The sequence below is a fragment of the Mytilus trossulus genome, chromosome 6 (genome assembly GCF_036588685.1).
Source record: "Mytilus trossulus isolate FHL-02 chromosome 6, PNRI_Mtr1.1.1.hap1, whole genome shotgun sequence".
NCBI classification, from domain to species: domain Eukaryota; kingdom Metazoa; phylum Mollusca; class Bivalvia; order Mytilida; family Mytilidae; genus Mytilus; species Mytilus trossulus.
The window spans coordinates 7,578,058-7,596,554 of record NC_086378.1 but is presented as its reverse complement, the minus strand read 5'-3'; the positions used below and the strand labels follow the sequence as shown (position 1 = coordinate 7,596,554).

The window sequence follows — 18,497 nt, the reverse complement described above, 5'->3', positions numbered from 1 at the left end:
GTAGAGCTTTTTGCCGACATAAACATAGCTCCTATTGCTAAAATAGAACATAGGAGAATATGATTTTTTTTTTTGCTTTTGAAGAAAATAGGAGGATCCATAGAACATTTAAATAAATTGAAAAGCCAAAATAATCATTGATGAGAGATTTAACCAAAAGAATTAAGGTGAGCGATTCGAGCCTCTTGTTGTTTTTTTTTTTATTAAAGTGGTCCTTCCTTTTATACAAAATGTGCAAATTAAAATAATGTAATCATAAATGGTGGATATCACACTCCAGATCTTGGAGGTGTGCCTTGGCTGGCAGCATATGTTAAACAGATTACAAATTGTTACGATGCATATGGTTTCACTCCCCTCACTTACATTGTTGCCAGAATTTCGAAATATTTTATAAAATTACGAGATGAATCAACTGATAAAAATTGACATCTGGGACACAATATATTTTGCAAATACAGTTCCGACGTAGAACGTCAAAATATGTATCCACATTAATGTGTAACTTTGAGTCAAGTCTTCTAGAATAAATAAAAGTACGTAAAATATTTTTGATATTGATGAATTTACAAATGATTTACAGAAAATAAAGATTTCAGAAAATTGTAATGAAAAAGAAGTAAATAGAATATATGATGATTATGAGGAAGATTTTAAAAACATATTAAATAAACATGCACCTGTAAAATCTAGGGGTCAAAGAAAAAAACCACTTCCATGTATGAATAAAGAACTGAGAGGGGCCATATATAGAAAACAAATGCTTTATTCACAGTATACTAAAAACCGAAGTGACAAAAATTGGGATAAATTTAGAAAACAAAGAAATTTGGTAACAAAGATAAGGGAAAATCAATAAAAGTATACTTTTTAGAACGTTGCTCAGGTGGGTCAAAATCTTGCGATTTTTGGAAAACAGTCAAACCATTTTTAAAGGCAGTGCTTTAAGGCCTGACTTTTAAGTCATGAGGTTCATCTTTTCATACGCAATCTTTGCAGGGGGTCTTTTGGCCAGAAATAGATCCGGAAATGTTCGAATTTCTCCTCTTCTTTTTATGGTATGATATGGTTTTTATTTCTTTCATTTACATTGGGGACTAAAGAAACGATCAGTGTGTTTTGTTTGTTTTATAGAACTTGTTATGAGTGTGTATTTTGCATTATAAGCAGTCAACCTGACTACAAACTATCATTATGTGTATTCCGTGCGGAAAGAGGTCGGGTCAATTTCGAGTGTTATCTGACATCTAAAGATTCTTTAATTAGTTCAGACGTTGATATAACAATGAAAAGTCGACTGAACATGATTAATATTGCATCTTCTATAATTCAAAGCGGAATTCGGTTTATGAACGAGCAACTGTAAAGCGTTTTCAATTTCGGTATTAGTTATGTATGTTGTCGTCGTATTATCCTGGTTCCCGGTACTACGTTCCGGGTATTAGCTTTTAGTGTATGTGATGTGTAACATTACGATCGGGTACCAGCCAATCTACGTGTGTATGTGTACATGATTTCCCGCCAAAATGACCGTTTTACAGCTATGGAAAAAATAGTCCACAAACGTTCCGTATAATGATATCAAATTCATAATTAATCGTAACTTTTTTTTATCTTTGTATAATAAATATAACAAAATGGATTCCACAAAATTGAAAATAGCATTATTTTACGAGGATTTCTCATATTTTTCTCACTTCCGGCGCAGTAATACGTATGTTTCGAAGAAGCTCGAAGAATTTGTCAAAGTGAATTGAGAAGGAAACGGATAGATTTACGTCCTTGCTATCAGGTAAAACAATTTAAATGTACAGAACAAACACATTTACTTCACACAAATAGTACAGGCTTAAGCTTTTTGTTGTCTTATACACGACTGTAGTCTAGTCGACGGCGGTGACCTACAAGGTACGGGTCATACTGGGTCAAGTCTAAATATGTAAACATATCCACGTGCTATTAGGTAGAAAGCATCGTAATGCAATATCTACAATTTTCCCTCCTTTATACATCGTTTAACCAGATATATTTCTCCTTTATAAATCGTTTAACCCGATATATTTCTCTCAAATACACATTAACACGGGTTGTATGTACGTATCTTTTCTAGTGTTTTCTTGTCCTTATTAAAGTTCATTTGTTGATGTTTAAATATTTTTGAACGACTGAACACAGGAGTGAATGAATGCAACAATTATATATACTGAAGACTTGGGCTGTACAATGATAGTGTACGTATTGCATACTGATAATTATTCTAGCTAGCTAGCAGTAATTATGTTAATTTAGGATGTAATGACAGGAATTCATGAGCTCAGGCTTTCTGAAAAAAATATCAATGACAATGTAAACAGGAACAAAACATTGACACGAATGCTGCTCTCTTCTATGTTATAGTTATTTAGGTATGTGTGTTGCACAAGTTTCAAAAAAATTAAGTTATAAAACTTTTTTCAGGGCACAAACCCACTTTAAAGACACTTGTCTACTGCCATACCCATCCTAATTTCATGCACCATTTGCAAGCAAGAGACTGAATGGTTTGCAAAATTAAAAATCAGGACGGTGTCCAATTAAAACAAAAGAACTAAACTGGATGAATATTGTAGGAGAAATCTAGAGGAAAGTTTTGATTTGTGAAATTGGTTTTCCTGAAAAGCCATTCATCCTAGCCTGCAGAAAGGAACTATAACTGTCCACCACCAACTGACGAGCTAATGTTGAGCTTCACATATGGAATTAATCAAATACAATCAACGTTTGTGTTTTCAGCACAGATTTCACAAGTTATGACACAGCTGTGTTTTTTATACCTGTTTATAGAGTTGTATACTCAATTTTATTTTTTTTATCAATAAATATATATTGTGTCATTTAAGAACTTGTATTTTGCCAAAAGATGCATACTAGTGAATGAAAGTGGTGCAGATCATTTTGCTTTGGTATATAGAATTGAATTACAATTGTTCATGTTATTGGAATGCTTATAAAAATAAGGAGATGTGGTACAATGTATATGATATTTAGTGAGTTAATCAAGCAAAAGTGAATAAGAAATTGGTGTAAGCAGTTACAGGTACATGTACTAATGTACAATCTCAAACAATGAGAAAAACTCATACCGTAAAGAGAATTTCATATTTACTTACAAGTAAGTTTTGTTTTTGCGTTGAATAATTTTCTTCTATTGTTTTAATTGCAAATATTGGAAGTGGTTAAAATGCTAATGAGACAGCTGTTATGGCCACAGAGCCTTAATTGAAAACTTCTTTTTCATTCATACCAGTAGATTTTGCCTGGAGTTAGAAACATATCTGCCAACTTTTCAAAATGCACATGGGGGTTTTACATGAAAGATGGTTCATATAGTCATACAAAACCTCCAAGGGGGCCTTCAAATGGAAGCAGGACAAGTCGCCCCACTGGCTAATCGCCCCACTTTTTAAAAAAACGCCACAAACTGATTTATCAAATCGCCCCACATGTGAAATTGGTTAAATCATGTTTAATATTACTCCTGCCAACTTGCCCTACTTATAAAAAAACGGTAATATTTAGATTAATAATATATATATAATTAAAAATAAAAACTCGCACCACTTTAATGAAAACTAATGTACACAGAATACAAACAAACCGAAAATTAATTTACTTACTATTATTGATATATACTGAAATTATAATTCTAAAAAAACCCTGATTGTTAAAGAATAACTAAGTTTTGAAGCTCTAAGTTATTTGCATAACAATTGAAAAGAAACCTGTTAAATGTATCTTAATGCAATATATGGAATTGAACTTATATTACATGGGATAACATCTTTTTCCATAAGTGGGGTGAGTTGGCATTACTAAATTCATCCTGGTTATTAATATATTTATCTAGATTTCACCGATTTCCATTAGGTGGGACCAGTTGGCAGGGGTAATATTAACGGGATTTAACACGGTTCACAAGTGGGGGGCGATTTGGTAATCCAGGTTGGGGCAGTTTTTTTGTCGAGCCTGCAACTTTTGTCGCAGAAAGCTCGACATAGGGATAGTGATCCGGGGGCGGCGGCGATGTTAGCTCAGTTCTTAAAAGCTTTATATTTTAGAAGGTGGGAGACCTGGATGCTTCATACTTTGTATATATGGTTGCCTCATGTTACGAAGTTTCCGTCAGTCGCATGTCCAATGTCCTTTACCTCATTTTCATGGTTCAGTGACTACTTGAAAAAAAAAGTTAAATTTTTTGTAATGTTAAATTCTCTCTTATTATAAGTAATAGGATAACTATATTTGGTATGTACGTAGCTTGCAAGGTCCTCTTGCCCGTCAGACAGTTTTCACTTGACCTCAACCTCATTTCATGGATCAGCGAACAAGGTTAAGTTTTGGTGGTCAAGTCCATATCTGAGATACTATAAGCAATAGGTCTAGTAAATTCGGTGTATGGAAGCACTGTAAGGTGTACATGTCCAACTGGCAGGTGTCATCTGACCTTGACCTCATTTTCATGGTTTAGTGGTTATAGTTAAGTTTTGTGTTTTGGTCTGTTTTTCTTATACTGTTTGCAATAGGTCTTCTATATTTTGTGTATAGAATGGTTGTAAGGTGTACAGGTCTACCTGGCAGGTTTCATATAACCTTGACCTCATTTTCATGGTTTAGTGGTCAAAGTTTTGGCCTTTTTTTCTAATACTATATGCAATAGGTCAACTATATTTGGTGTATGGAAATATTTCATGATCTACATGTCAGTCGCGCAGGTTTTATTTGACCTTGATCTCATTTTTTACAATTCATTGCTCAGTGTTAAGCTTTTGTGTTTTGGTCTGTTTTTCTTAAACTATAAGCAATAAGTCAATTTTATTTGTTGTATGGAAGAATTGTTAGCTGTACTTGCCTACCTGGCATGGTTTATCTAACCTTGACCTCATTTTCATGGTTCAATTGTCAATGTTTAGTTTTCTTGGTTTATGTTAAGATTATGTGACAGTTGTAATAAAGCTTTATTATTAGGATTATCAACATAATATCAATGATTAGTAAAGAAGGCGAGACATTTCAGTGTGTGCACTCTTGTTTTTAAAGTGGGACGATTTGTCATGGATTCCCTTCAAATATATTCTAATGTGGTTTTTGGCTTCTTCGTGCATTAACAAGCTCATAGCCATTGTTGAATTAATTGTTTTCTTTAAAATAGTCGACAAAATTGCTCTTAAAAAATTTCCATTTGGGAGCCTTGAGCTCGATGGGGGAAATACTCTGCAAATACTGACAGTTGCCAGGTATGGTCATCAAAAAAGTTGACATGTTACTATGTACATTTACCATTATGTTACTTGATGTTCTTGCTATAAACACAGTACAGAGACTAGTCAATCTTTGTGAACTATTTTTTATGAGAGTCATAGAATATGTGTATACAATCAATAATTAAGAATAGTCTATTTATATTGAAAAGGAAAAGTTCTTATATGTCTAAAGAAGAGGGACGAAAGACACCAAAGGTACAGTCAAACTCATAAATTTAAAGCAAACTGACAAGGCCATGGCTAAAAATGCATTTCATGGGAGGCACATAAAATATACTGTAAACATAGACTATAGATATAGGTGAACTAGGTACAAAAGAACTCTGAATCTTAAATTCTACAAACCACCTGTGTTCTATGGAAGATAATGGTATAACTGGACTAGAAATACACACAACCTGTAATTAACTGCCTTTACAGCGCTTTCGCGCTTTGATTCTCAAAAAAGGGGAACTGTGGAGAGCAACAAATTTTATTATGTGAAAATGACAAAATTGTAAATTGTTCAAATGAAGTTTGAAATGTCTTTAATAATTTTTTCTCCACAGTAGCAGACAAAATTTGAGCAGATGTTGTATATGACCTCTCAAATCACCCTAGTATAAAAGAAATTTTGGATAACAGAAAGCATAATTCTGATTTTGAATTAAAAAAAGTATCAAATGAAAATGTTGAAAAAATTTTGAATAAATTAAACATAAAGAAGGCTACAGGAGCTGATGGTATTCCAGCAAAAATAGTGAAAAATTGTAAAACTTATATTGCACCACAGCTGACAACTCTTGTAAATTTGTCAATTGATAATAATTGTTTCCCCGATAAACTTAAAGAAGCCCAAGTGACCCCCCTTCATAAATAAGTGACCCATTATTAAAAACAAATTATAGACCAGTTAGTGTCTTACCCATATTTTCTAAAATCTTTGAAAAAATATATGAAATTCAATTAACTGATTATTTTGATAAAATATTTAATCCATTTTTGTGTGCATTTAGACGTGGACATGGATGTCAGACCACACTTCTCAGAGTGTTAGAAGATTGGCGAGAAGCTCTTGATAAAAACCAGTACATTGCAGCAGTATTAATGGATCTTTCTAAGGCTTTTGACTGCCTGCCTCACAATATTATGCTAGATAAATTATCAGCATATGGTTTAACCCCCAATGCAGTTGCTCTTTTAAAGTCCTATTTATCTAATCGAAAACAGCAAATTAAAGTCAACAATGTTCTGAGTGGTTGGGCTGACATCCATAAAGGCGTACCACAGGGTTCAATACTAGGGCCATTGATGATTAATATATTTATAAAGGATATTTTTCTTTTTATTAAAAATGGTAGTTTATATAACTATGCAGATGACAATACTTTATCTTTTTATACTCCAGATTTCGATTTATTAATTTCAACTTTGGAATCTGATTCAAAAACACTTATTGAGTGGTTCAGGGTAAATTAAATGCAAGCAAATCCTGACAAATTTCAAGTTTTGGCTGTTGGCAAAAAGACCTTTGAAAAGAACCCATCTATACATATATTCAAAATTCGAACCTCACATGTAAAAAAACAGTAAAATTATTAGGCATTGAAATAGACTACCAGCTAAATTTTGATGTTTATATCAGCTCAATCTGTAGGAAGGCATCACAGCAATTAAATGTTTTAAAACATTTAGGCTCATTTTTGGATAGACTTAGTAAACTTACTATATTTCATACTTTTATTCTTAGTAATTTTAATTTTTGCCCTTTGGCATGGCATTTTTGCACTGAGAAAAATTCCAAAAAACTAGAAAAGGTGCAGGAAAGAGCACTCCGTTTTGTTTATGAGGATTTTACCAGCTCCTACGAGGACCTCTTACTTAAAGCTAAGGTGCCTTCCTTGCATATCAGACGGATAAGAACAATGGCTCTAGAAACTTTTAAAATTATAAACAACATCGCTCCTGTGTGCTTACAAAATTTGGTGAATGTCAAAAAATCTAAATATTCTTTCAGGTATGTAAATATTCTTGAAATTCCACAGGTAAAGTCAACCCGTTACGGTAAAAAATCGTTCAAATTTGCTGCTGCTACTTTATGGAACAGTCTTCCAAACCATTTCAGGACTGAAAACAGTTTTTCACATTTTAAAAGTCTTGTTCAGTCCTGGAACAGTTTGGAATGTCACTGTTCTGCTTGCAGATAATTCTTAAACTGTTTTATGATTTATGCTGCTTATTTGGTTGCTCTGGTCAAGCATGTTTTTACTTCATTCTAAAATTTGTTGATTATTTTTATTGCATGCTATGTATGTGAGATTTCAACTTTGTATTACAGGTTGTTTTATATATGTCAAAATGCACTGTTTTTATGTTATTTATATGTTTTTATATTCGGTCAAAAGCTCCTTAGAGCTTGTGTTGCTTATTTGTACTCATGCCGAATCAAAATAAAGTTTTCTTATCTTATCTTATCTAAAATAGAAAATATTATGTCAAACTGTCAAATATATAAGGATACAGACCTATCCTCTTTTTACTTGTTTATATTAAGTCCTTAATGATATAAAAACAGGCTACTTATGTCTATTACCATCATGAATTAACAGGTTTTCCAGTTGTGTAAAACAGATATACTATTTATACACTGAGAAGGACTCAGGAGAGTGCAAAACCACAGGTATTTGGGGCATGGACCCCCCTTTTTTGGACAAAAAAAACCACCAAACAATATTTTTTTTAGTGAGGTCCAAAAAAGGGGGGTCCATGCCCCAAATACCTGTGTGCAAAACACCTTTTATAAATTCCTTGTAAATTAGTGTATGCACAAACCATTTAGTTTGACCAAAAGTGTCAGAACAAGCCACCAAACAGCAGAAACAGAAGCACCTTATCACTTTTGCCAGCCATTGCTGGAAATCACAAAGGTTCCTGTAGTTTAAACATATTTTATTTGTTAAAGTACAAATTGGATAAGACACAAGTCAAACAGACTTATGAAGTCTTCTCCATTTAACATTTATAGTAATATAATACAAAAAATATATGTATGAGCATGCATGTAAAGAATGGTATATCTAATTTATCCGAAGCAATATGAATTTGGAAATCTAAAATTGAATATAATTCTCACCCAACTTCGATGTTTTGCATCATCCTTAAACTATGATCTATATAGGGTCAACATTATTTCTGACCCTTCCTGCCTCTGTGGTGTTAATCGTGAAGATTCCTATCATTTCTTTTTTAAATGTATATTATATTCAAACATACGAAATAAAATGTTTGAAAGTCTTCGCTGGCTTCCAAATGATTGTAAAATTAACATAGAACTACTTACCTCGGGTAGTTGTCTTCTTACTTTAGAGCAAAACCGAAACATTTTCAAAAATGTCTTTGAGTTTATTAAAAGTTCGGAAAGATTTCAAATTGTCTAGGTAGCAAACCATGATCGCACACACATCATCATCTAAGATTTCTTCTCCCTTTTTTTTGTCCTTTTTATTTTTTTTTAATTGGGGTTTTGTTTTTTTATTATTATTTTTTTTTTTTTTTTTTTTTTCTGTTTTCAAAATAATTTATTCATTTATATATTTTTATTTTTATTTATTTTTTCTGTATTATTATTGTTTTCTTTTTCTTCAATCTTCAATTTTCCGTCTTTTGATCCATATTTATATATATAATTTAGTAAATATATATATAAATATGGATCAAAAGACGGAAAATTGAAGATTGAAGAAAAAGAAAACAATAATAATACAGAAAAAATAAATAAAAATAAAAATATATAAATGAATAAATTATTTTGAAAACAGAAAAAAAAAAAAAAAAAAAAAATAATAATAAAAAAACAAAACCCCAATTAAAAAAAAATAAAAAGGACAAAAAAAAGGGAGAAGAAATCTTAGATGATGATGTGTGTGCGATCATGGTTTGCTACCTAGACAATTTGAAATCTTTCCGAACTTTTAATAAACTCAAAGACATTTTTGAAAATGTTTCGGTTTTGCTCTAAAGTAAGAAGACAACTACCCGAGGTAAGTAGTTCTATGTTAATTTTACAATCATTTGGAAGCCAGCGAAGACTTTCAAACATTTTATTTCGTATGTTTGAATATAATATACATTTAAAAAAGAAATGATAGGAATCTTCACGATTAACACCACAGAGGCAGGAAGGGTCAGAAATAATGTTGACCCTATATAGATCATAGTTTAAGGATGATGCAAAACATCGAAGTTGGGTGAGAATTATATTCAATTTTAGATTTCCAAATTCATATTGCTTCGGAACAAAAATATTACTCTGAGGGTAACGGTTTTTTAGTTCAGTTTTAAATTTATTAATTGATTCCACATCACGAGTTGAATCATCAAGATTATTCCAAAGACGTATGGTTGATGGAATAAAAGAATCATTAGTTAATGCTAGTCTGCAGAATGGAATAATGATGTCATTTCCATTGCGTAGAGGATAAACCGTCATACTTTGTATTTTTTGGGGAATTAAATTTGACAAATATTCTGGAACATTATTATTTTGAATATTATAAAACATTTGGATTTTTCTTCTCTCTCTTCTTTCAGCTAATGTTTCCCATCCAAGTTCTTCATAAATAGCCCTTGAGCTTGTGAATATAGGTAAGCCCGTAACTATCCTAGCAGCTTGGAGCTGTAATTGCTCCAGTTTATTGACATAACCTACCCCAATATTATCCCAAACCTCACTTGCATACTCAAATAAAGGTCTTATAAAAACTAAATAGAGTTTTTCTAAATTTTTCCTGCTCAGTTTATATTTCAACTTCCTTAGCATATTTATATGTTTAGACGTGCTTGATATAATATTATCAACGTGGGCATTCCATTTAGCATCATTGCTAAATGTAACCCCTAAATGTTTATGCATATTTGTAATAGGTATATTTTTATCATTGAATATAAAGTTCATTTCTGGGGTTTCAACATTAGAAAATAACATAATTTCTGTTTTATCTGGATTAAAAGACATTAACCATTTTTTGGACCATTCGTTCAGCTGTTCTAGATCATGGTTTATCACAGTTTCTATCTGAAAAGCATCACGATCCGCACAGCTGAACGATGTGTCATCTGCAAAGAGTCTGCACAGTGAAATAAGTCTTTCTGCAATATCATTTATATATATTATAAAAAGTAATGGTCCAAGGACCGACCCTTGAGGAACTCCAGCTGAAATACTGCAAAGTTTTGAAGAAGATTGCTTGATAACCACCCTTTGTTTTCTATCACTTAAGTAGCTTCTAAACCATTTTAACAGATTTCCATTTATACCATAAGCCTTACAGGTTCCTGTAATCATGGTAATATAAGGTGGCATAATACAAAATATCTTACGCCACATGAAAAAGCAATTGTTGCATGACGTCAATAGTTCTTAAATGTAATTTGGAATTATTCCCAAAATCTGAGATATATGGTACATTTTGTAGTTATCATGGTTATAGTTAAATTTGTAATGTGACTATAACCAAGAAATCCACAGTCTAAAACTAGGAGACTGATATGAGGATTCGGTCACAACTAAATGTTAAACCTAAATAACCATGCACCATTAACTAGCAGTAATACACAGAAGATTAATTCCACTTAGTATATAATTTATTTCCAAGACTGGAACTTGTCATCAAGCCTGTGACTTCCAAAACTTATATCTTTTACAATATAGTACAATATATATATATGGGAATTAAACAATAAGCTAAGATCAATTATTACATAATGTGTTGACAAATATAAACAAGTTATTATCCAGATAAAGAAAGATAAATAATTAATACAACTCTTTTAGCAATGTCTCTAATTTAAGAAGGATAAAGGATTAAGCCCTGAGGCATTATTGTCACTTTGATTATAAAATGTCCATTATCAATTAGATATATATAAACTTATTGTCCAAGTAGAATAAATAATATAAAACATAATTAATGAGAAATTCTTTAAGTCTCAAACATTAGCATTAAAAACCTAAACACATCTGAAAGTCATTTTAACTCTGTCATACATTTCTCCCTGTCCGACTAAAACATTTCCACATGTTTTTGAATAACATCTTAAACCTTAAAATGTATTTTTGGAAACATGAGATTTGCGTTTTGAATTTTTTGAACTACATTTGGTTGAATGTTTTTTATTTTGGTTTAGAATCAATTTGTCAACAATTTCCATTGGAGACATACGTGTCTCTGTATTAAGTCTAGTTTCTTGTTTTTTGATCTTTGAATTTGCACATTGAACTGATGTCAGATGTTCCATTTTACTTTTTAGAGTCCTATTTTCATCCTCAAGTTTTGAAACTAATTTTAGATGAGTGCCACTTTGTTCTTCCAGCATTTTGTCCACATCTTTATTCGTAATAAAATATGTTTCCTCACCGTCAGAATCAAACATTGTATTTTCTTCTTCCAACTCTTTATATTCCTCTAGTTCCTCTGATAGTTCACTGTTCTTTTTTATAAGTTCTTCCAGTATTTGATTTGTTTCAGCTTCTGACTCTTTGTTTTGGTCTACAGTTATTGAGAGTTTTTCATTTTCCTGCTTTAAATCTGATGTTTGGTCAATGAATTTGGTAATTATTTGCCGAGCTTGAATTATTTCATTTACTAGTTTTTCTAATTGAGACTGTAATTCATTCACACGATTTTGCTGGTCAATTTGATTATCCTTGTATTTCTGCTTAACATTTTTCAGTTCTGTTTTAATCACACATGTTACATCCAAATATTTTCCAAAATTTGTATCCTTTAAGTTCGAAAATGGTAGTTCACGACATGTTTTCTTGTTCTGAATGAATGTGTCCATTCTCTTCTTGTCTCTTTGAATTTGCCTATTGCTTTTGTGCTTTGAATTCAATGCATTAAGTTCCAATTTTGGTTTATCACTAGTTTTGCACATCCTTGCATAATGTCCTATTTTCTTACACTTATAGCAACTCCTAGCTAATGAATAACATAGTTTATATAAATGTTTATTTCCACATCTTCCACATGTTGGCATTGTTGGTAGCTGGCAAGGAAAATAGTTCCATTGTCTCCACTGCGGTTGGAATGAGTAGTTCATATTGTCATTAAACAAAGTTTCTTTTCTTGGGGGGGGGGGGGTAACTCGCTGTTCTGCTGAGGTTGCCGGAAAAGGCGGTCCTCGACCATGTATAACCAAGAAATCCACAGTCTAAAACTAGGAGACTGATATGAGGATTCGGTCACAACTAAATGTTAAACCTAAATAACCATGCACCATTAACTAGCAGTAATACACAGAAGATTAATTCCACTTAGTATATAATTTATTTCCAAGACTGGAACTTGTCACCAAGCCTGTGACTTCCAAAACTTATATCTTTTACAATATAGTACAATATATATATATGGGAATTAAACAATAAGCTAAGATCAATTATTACATAATGTGTTGACAAATATAAACAAGTTATTATCCAGATAAAGAAAGATAAATAATTAATACAACTCTTTTAGCAATGTCTCTAATTTAAGAAGGATAAAGGATTAAGCCCTGAGGCATTATTGTCACTTTGATTATAAAATGTCCATTATCAATTAGATATATATAAACTTATTGTCCAAGTAGAATAAATAATATAAAACATAATTAATGAGAAATTCTTTAAGTCTCAAACATTAGCATTAAAAACCTAAACACATCTGAAAGTCATTTTAACTCTGTCATATGACTTCCATCACTAACAGCCTAGCCAAGATCAGATGTGCATTTTATATTGGGTCTATGTTATAGGCTTCTAAAGACAAGAAGATAAACTTTTTTACATAAGTAATGCATCTTTCAACTGAAGAAGAGAATGTAGGGTTTCACAATGAATATCAAATATCATGTATAGGTGTTACCGTTTGAAAAAAAAACCCCACTAAAATACACGCTGAAAATTGGCAAACTTTCACGTTATGTTGTTTCATTTAAAATTTTGCTGTTTTTATCAATTGATAATTAATAAGTGAATTTAATTTGAACTACATTATTGTTTCATTGATATAAAAAATTTATTTATCTTTCTTTTACTGGTTGTTGCTACACAAAATCTTCAGTGGTTACAAAGTTATGATAAAAAGTTGAATACTATGCGTTTGTTATGAAATTTTGTACCTATGTTTTTAGCTTGCTCAGTGAAGTGATGAAAAGAGAAAAATAAATCATATTTATGCTGTTATGTGTTTTGTTTTCTCTTCTAGTATATACTTTATCAAAAACTACCTCATATATATCAAAATTGCAGTACCCCTAGCTGGAGATTTATGCCATCAAAGTTGGATATACAAATAAAGTGAAAAAATGTCTTGTCCGTAGACATGCATTCCCTAGTAAACTTGAAGCATAATTACATTTATGTTGCATTGCTAAGTTCTTGTTCTTTTGTAGATATGAAAACACTACTAAATTTTTTTTTCTACCATCTATTAAAAGAGGAAAAATTTCAAAAATATATCAGAATGTCTTGTCCGTAGACACATGTCTTGTCCGTAGACACATGTCTTGTCCGTAGACACATGTCTTGTCCGTAGACGTGTCTTTTTATCAATATTGCTTGGATTTATGGGTCTAAATAAGTCCTATGTGTTGTTTAAACTTAGAAATATCTTATTTTTATTAAATAAATGGTAATTTAAGTGTTTTCAATTTTTGTAAAATTACTTTACAGGAGTGGATTTTAAAAAGTGTCAGATTATCAGTCATAAAAAGCATATCTTATTTTACTTCAATATTGTTTATTCCAGTTGCTGCATACCTTAAAGATTAACTAAATCAAATGAAGAAAAAGTATTTCTCTCTCTCTAACTTTATCTTTTGCATTTCAGTATTAACAGCAGATGAGGAAGTGTCTACAGACAAGACACTTGTACATAACAAGTATTAAATTCAATTATTTGTCTGCTTTTGAACTTAAATGTTATTTATAGGTGATGAAACTTATCTATTCAAATTAAAAATCAGTATTTTCAACATAAATATAGTCACAATTAATTCTAACAGATTTTTTTTAACTGAAATTGTCTTGCCGTAGACATAACCACAATATATTTGTATCAAATTTCCTTCAGTTCAGCCTAATTTGATAGGTAAAATGTATATATGTTATTTTTTCAAGAGAACACATTCAACTATGTCAAAATTGAGTTTTAATAATAGTTTGATTGTTTTTAACTGTCAGATATATGGATTTCAGTTAAAAGAATGGGTCTTCATTTTGGCTTAATCAATAAATTATTAAGATATGTAAAGAATTACATAAATTATGGGTACATTTTTATATTTTCCAAAATTTAAAAAAACACAGCTTAAAGTCATAAGAAACGAGTGACCGGTGAAAAATAATGTTCTTCCAATTCTTGAACCAATGCCTACAAACATCATAAACTTAGTCTTCTGTGCTCGAATTTATCATTTTTTTCGTGTGAAATTTCGTATAATCGTTAATTTTTTTTTCAATCGGTCAGTATTGTTGTGAAAATATGGCAGGTCATTAAAGTTCGTGTTTTGAAGCCGAAGTTTAAAGATTGTCACCTGTTTGTCAACAATTGACGAAAAATAAACAACAAAGCATGGAAATTGAGCACGTGTTTAACATGTAAATTCAGATAATAGTTTATTTTAAGGACATCCATGCGTATTGTGGTCACCGGATTTTTACGAGATGGGTCACACTGAGGTCACCTTGCATACGGAAAAATATGTCGGGGGAATTGCTTGTTGGAAGGAAGCAATTCAAATAAAGTAAACTTCTTCTAAATATGAATAAATTAAAGAATTTTCTTCAGAAAAAAGTATATGTACATAAGTTTTATAATGAAAACTATCCATTGAGTTATAAAAACATATGCATTATTTTTTTTTGATTTGAGGTTTCTTATGACTTTAAAATTTAATTGGTAACTTTTAATCTTTACTTTAACAATTATCTTTGAAAGCATTGAATTGAATATCAATAAAATGCCTTGTCCTTAGACATTATCAAAATGTATTTGTTTCCATTTTCCTCGAAGTTAAGCATCATTTGATAGATAAACCTGATAAAATGTATGTTTTTTTTTCTCAAGAGAACACCTTCAGCTATATCAAAATTAGATTTTAATAATGCATTTCATTAAATATTTCATTAAATATTAATACAATGTCTTGTTCATAGACAAAACATATAAATTGTATTGCTAAGTTTGATTGTTTATTGTAAGAATATGCATAAATTATTTTAATGTTCTATACACCAAAAGAAAGTTTTTTTGTGGAAGTTTTGTTATTTATAGATAAGTTAAGATACAGTTTTATTAGATAAGATTAATGATCAAAGGAAGCTACTGTTTGAAATAACCGTGAGTTAAATATGTTTTTTGTAAATTTTTTTCAATTAAAATGTTTGATATTCAATAATTCTAAACATATTTTGTTGTCTTTGTCATTAACTAAAAATCTGACACTGGTGACCATGTCTTGAAAGCAACCATTAAAGAAAATTATACAGTTTTTAAAAACCATTTATTTAATAAAAATATTAAATATTTTTTCCAAAAACTGCATTTAATTAAATAAATGCTTCCAGTGTTAGCCTAACGATTGCAATTTTTCATAATTTAAACCAAAATATCAAAAGAGTTTTTCCCTGAGGTGATACTCATTTTTGACTTCATGTGAAACACAAAATGCACATCTGATTGTCACTGAGTTATTATACAGAAAATATGTAATTTTTAATAAATAGTCATTTTTGGCAATAATGTACTTAGTGGGTGAATAAATATATCCTCGGTCAGTTATAATGGCCTCGGGTGTCTGTAATGGCCCTCGGTGTTGCCTCGGGCCATTACAGACTTCCTCGACCATTATTACAGACCTTGAACATATAACAGGGCCATTATAAAAACACCCACTCATTAATACTATAATATATATATGCAGCTAAGAACAGTTTTATTATATATCTTATGACATTAATGATATTTTATTTTTCAGAATTCTGACACGCCATGAAGTTGACTCACTTCAGTCTTACATTTGATGCTCAAGCAAGAGTTTTTGTGGCAGGAGATAGAATATCAGGAAATGTCAAAGTTGGCTTTGGGAAGGAAACTAAAATGAGGTGTAAGTTCATCAAACATTTCACTTTTTTGTAATTCTTGAAAATTGTTATAGTAAACGCTTAAAGATGTGTTTTGTCCATCTATGCATCCATCCATTGTAAAGAAGAAATTTTCAACATCAGGAAGACTGTTTTCAGAAACTCAAATGATTAAAAGTCTGGCACTGTATCAGGTTAATGTTGATGCTTATACCGAACATAGCTTGTATCAAATTTTGTTACATATTCTATAAACAATATTTTTCCCTTAGAAATTTTAACCAAATGTGTACAATAGATCTTTAAAAAATGGTAAAATTTGAAAAGATCATAATTTGCTAATATAACATTATGATGTTCTTATTATTGACTGACATCGATAGAAAGTTAAAGTCTTAAACCTGGTATTGTTTTATGTTTACCGTTGTTGATTATTTTTATTGCCGGGCCAAATCCTTAATACAGTCGTTCAGCATCAAATGCCCGCACATATTGATTTGTAGTATATATGTGAGTCTATCCTTACATTTGGTTCAATATAAAAAAAGAAGATGTGGTATGATTGCCAATGAGACAACTCTCTACAAGAGCTAGACCAAAATAACAGAAATTAACAAGTATAGGTCACCGTACAGCCTTCAACAATGACCAAAGCCCATACCTCCTAGTCAGCTATAAAAGACCCAGAAATTACAATGTAAAACAATTCAATCAAGAAAACTAACGGCATAATTTATGTAAAAATTGAAAAAAAAGATTATATCTGGAAGATGAAAATTATGTGAAAAAAAGTTATACAGTCTTTTTACAAACGAAAATCTCAAAATATGTGAGACATAGTGATAACTATGAGGAGACAAGGGTGTTACTATTTGTAAATAGCTTTATATTTCAGAAGGACAGACCTTTATCTTTAAGACTTTCATCATTTAATTAATGGTCAGTAAAGAAGGAAGACATTTTAGTGTGTGCACTGACACTGCACTCTTGCTTTAATATAAATTCAGCTTTAAATGCCCCATTTATTATTCCCCAGAATTTATGCGCATTTTATTTTCTTGTCTGTGTGTCTGTGTGTCTGTTCATCTGTTCTCTCGTCCTTTGTTATTTCGTTCGTCTGTCCTGCTTCAGGTTAAAGTTTTAGGTTGAGGTAGTTTTTGATGAAGTTGAAGTTCAATCATCTTGAAAATTAGTATACATGTGACTTATGATATGATCTTTCTAATTTCAATGCCAAATTATAGTTTTCAACCCATTTCCATGGTCCACTGAATATAGAAAATGATAATGAGGATGGGGCATTTGTGTACTAGGTACACATTCTTGTTTCTTATTAGCTCACCTGTCCCGAAGGGACAAGTGAGCTTATGCCATCACTTGGCGTCGTCTGTCGTCTGTCGTCGTCTGTCGTCGTAAACTATTTCAAGAATCTTCTCCTCTGCGACTACTGGTCCAAATACTTTCAAACTTTAACTGAATGTTCCTTAGGGTATTTAATTTATAAATTGTATTCGAAGTTTTGATCTATCAACAAACATGGTCGCCATTGCTAAAAATAGAACATAGGGGTCAAATGCAGTTTTTGGCTTATAACTCAAAAACCAAAGCATTTAGAGCAAATCTGACATGGGGGTAATATTGTTTATCAGGTCAAGATCTATCTGCCCTGAAATTTTCAGATGAATCAGACAACCCGTTGTTGGGTTGCTGCCCCTGAATTGGTAATTTTAAGGAAATTTTGCTGTTTTTGGTTATTATCTTGAATATTATTATAGATAGAGATAAACTGTAAACAGGAATAATGTTCAGCAAAGTAAGATTTACAAATAAGTCAATATGACGGAAATGGTCAGTTGACCCCTTTAGGAGTTATTGCCCTTTATAGTCAATTTTTAATCATTTTTCGTAAATCTTAGTAATCTTTTACAAAAATCTTCTCCTCTGAAACTACTGGGCCAAATACTTCCAAACTTTAACTGAATGTTCCTTAGGGTATCTAGTTTGTAAATTGTATCCGAAGTTGTGATCTATCAACAAACATGGTCACCATTGCTAAAAATAGAACATAGGGGTCAAATGCAGTTTTTGGCTTA

The 18,497-nt window shown here is 31.2% G+C and overlaps 1 protein-coding gene across 1 annotated transcript in view; it reads left to right on the top strand.

Annotated features, from left to right (window-relative positions):
• Positions 1-412: 412 nt before the first annotated feature.
• Positions 413-18,497, top strand: part of LOC134720687 (arrestin domain-containing protein 17-like) — a 34,532-nt gene continuing 16,447 nt past the window's right edge. Inside the window, exons 1-2 of the mRNA XM_063583117.1 lie at positions 413-536; positions 16,299-16,427. Of these exons, the coding sequence (XP_063439187.1) occupies positions 16,313-16,427 (115 nt within the window). The 5' untranslated portion in view covers positions 413-536; positions 16,299-16,312. The remainder of the gene's footprint in view (positions 537-16,298; positions 16,428-18,497) is intronic.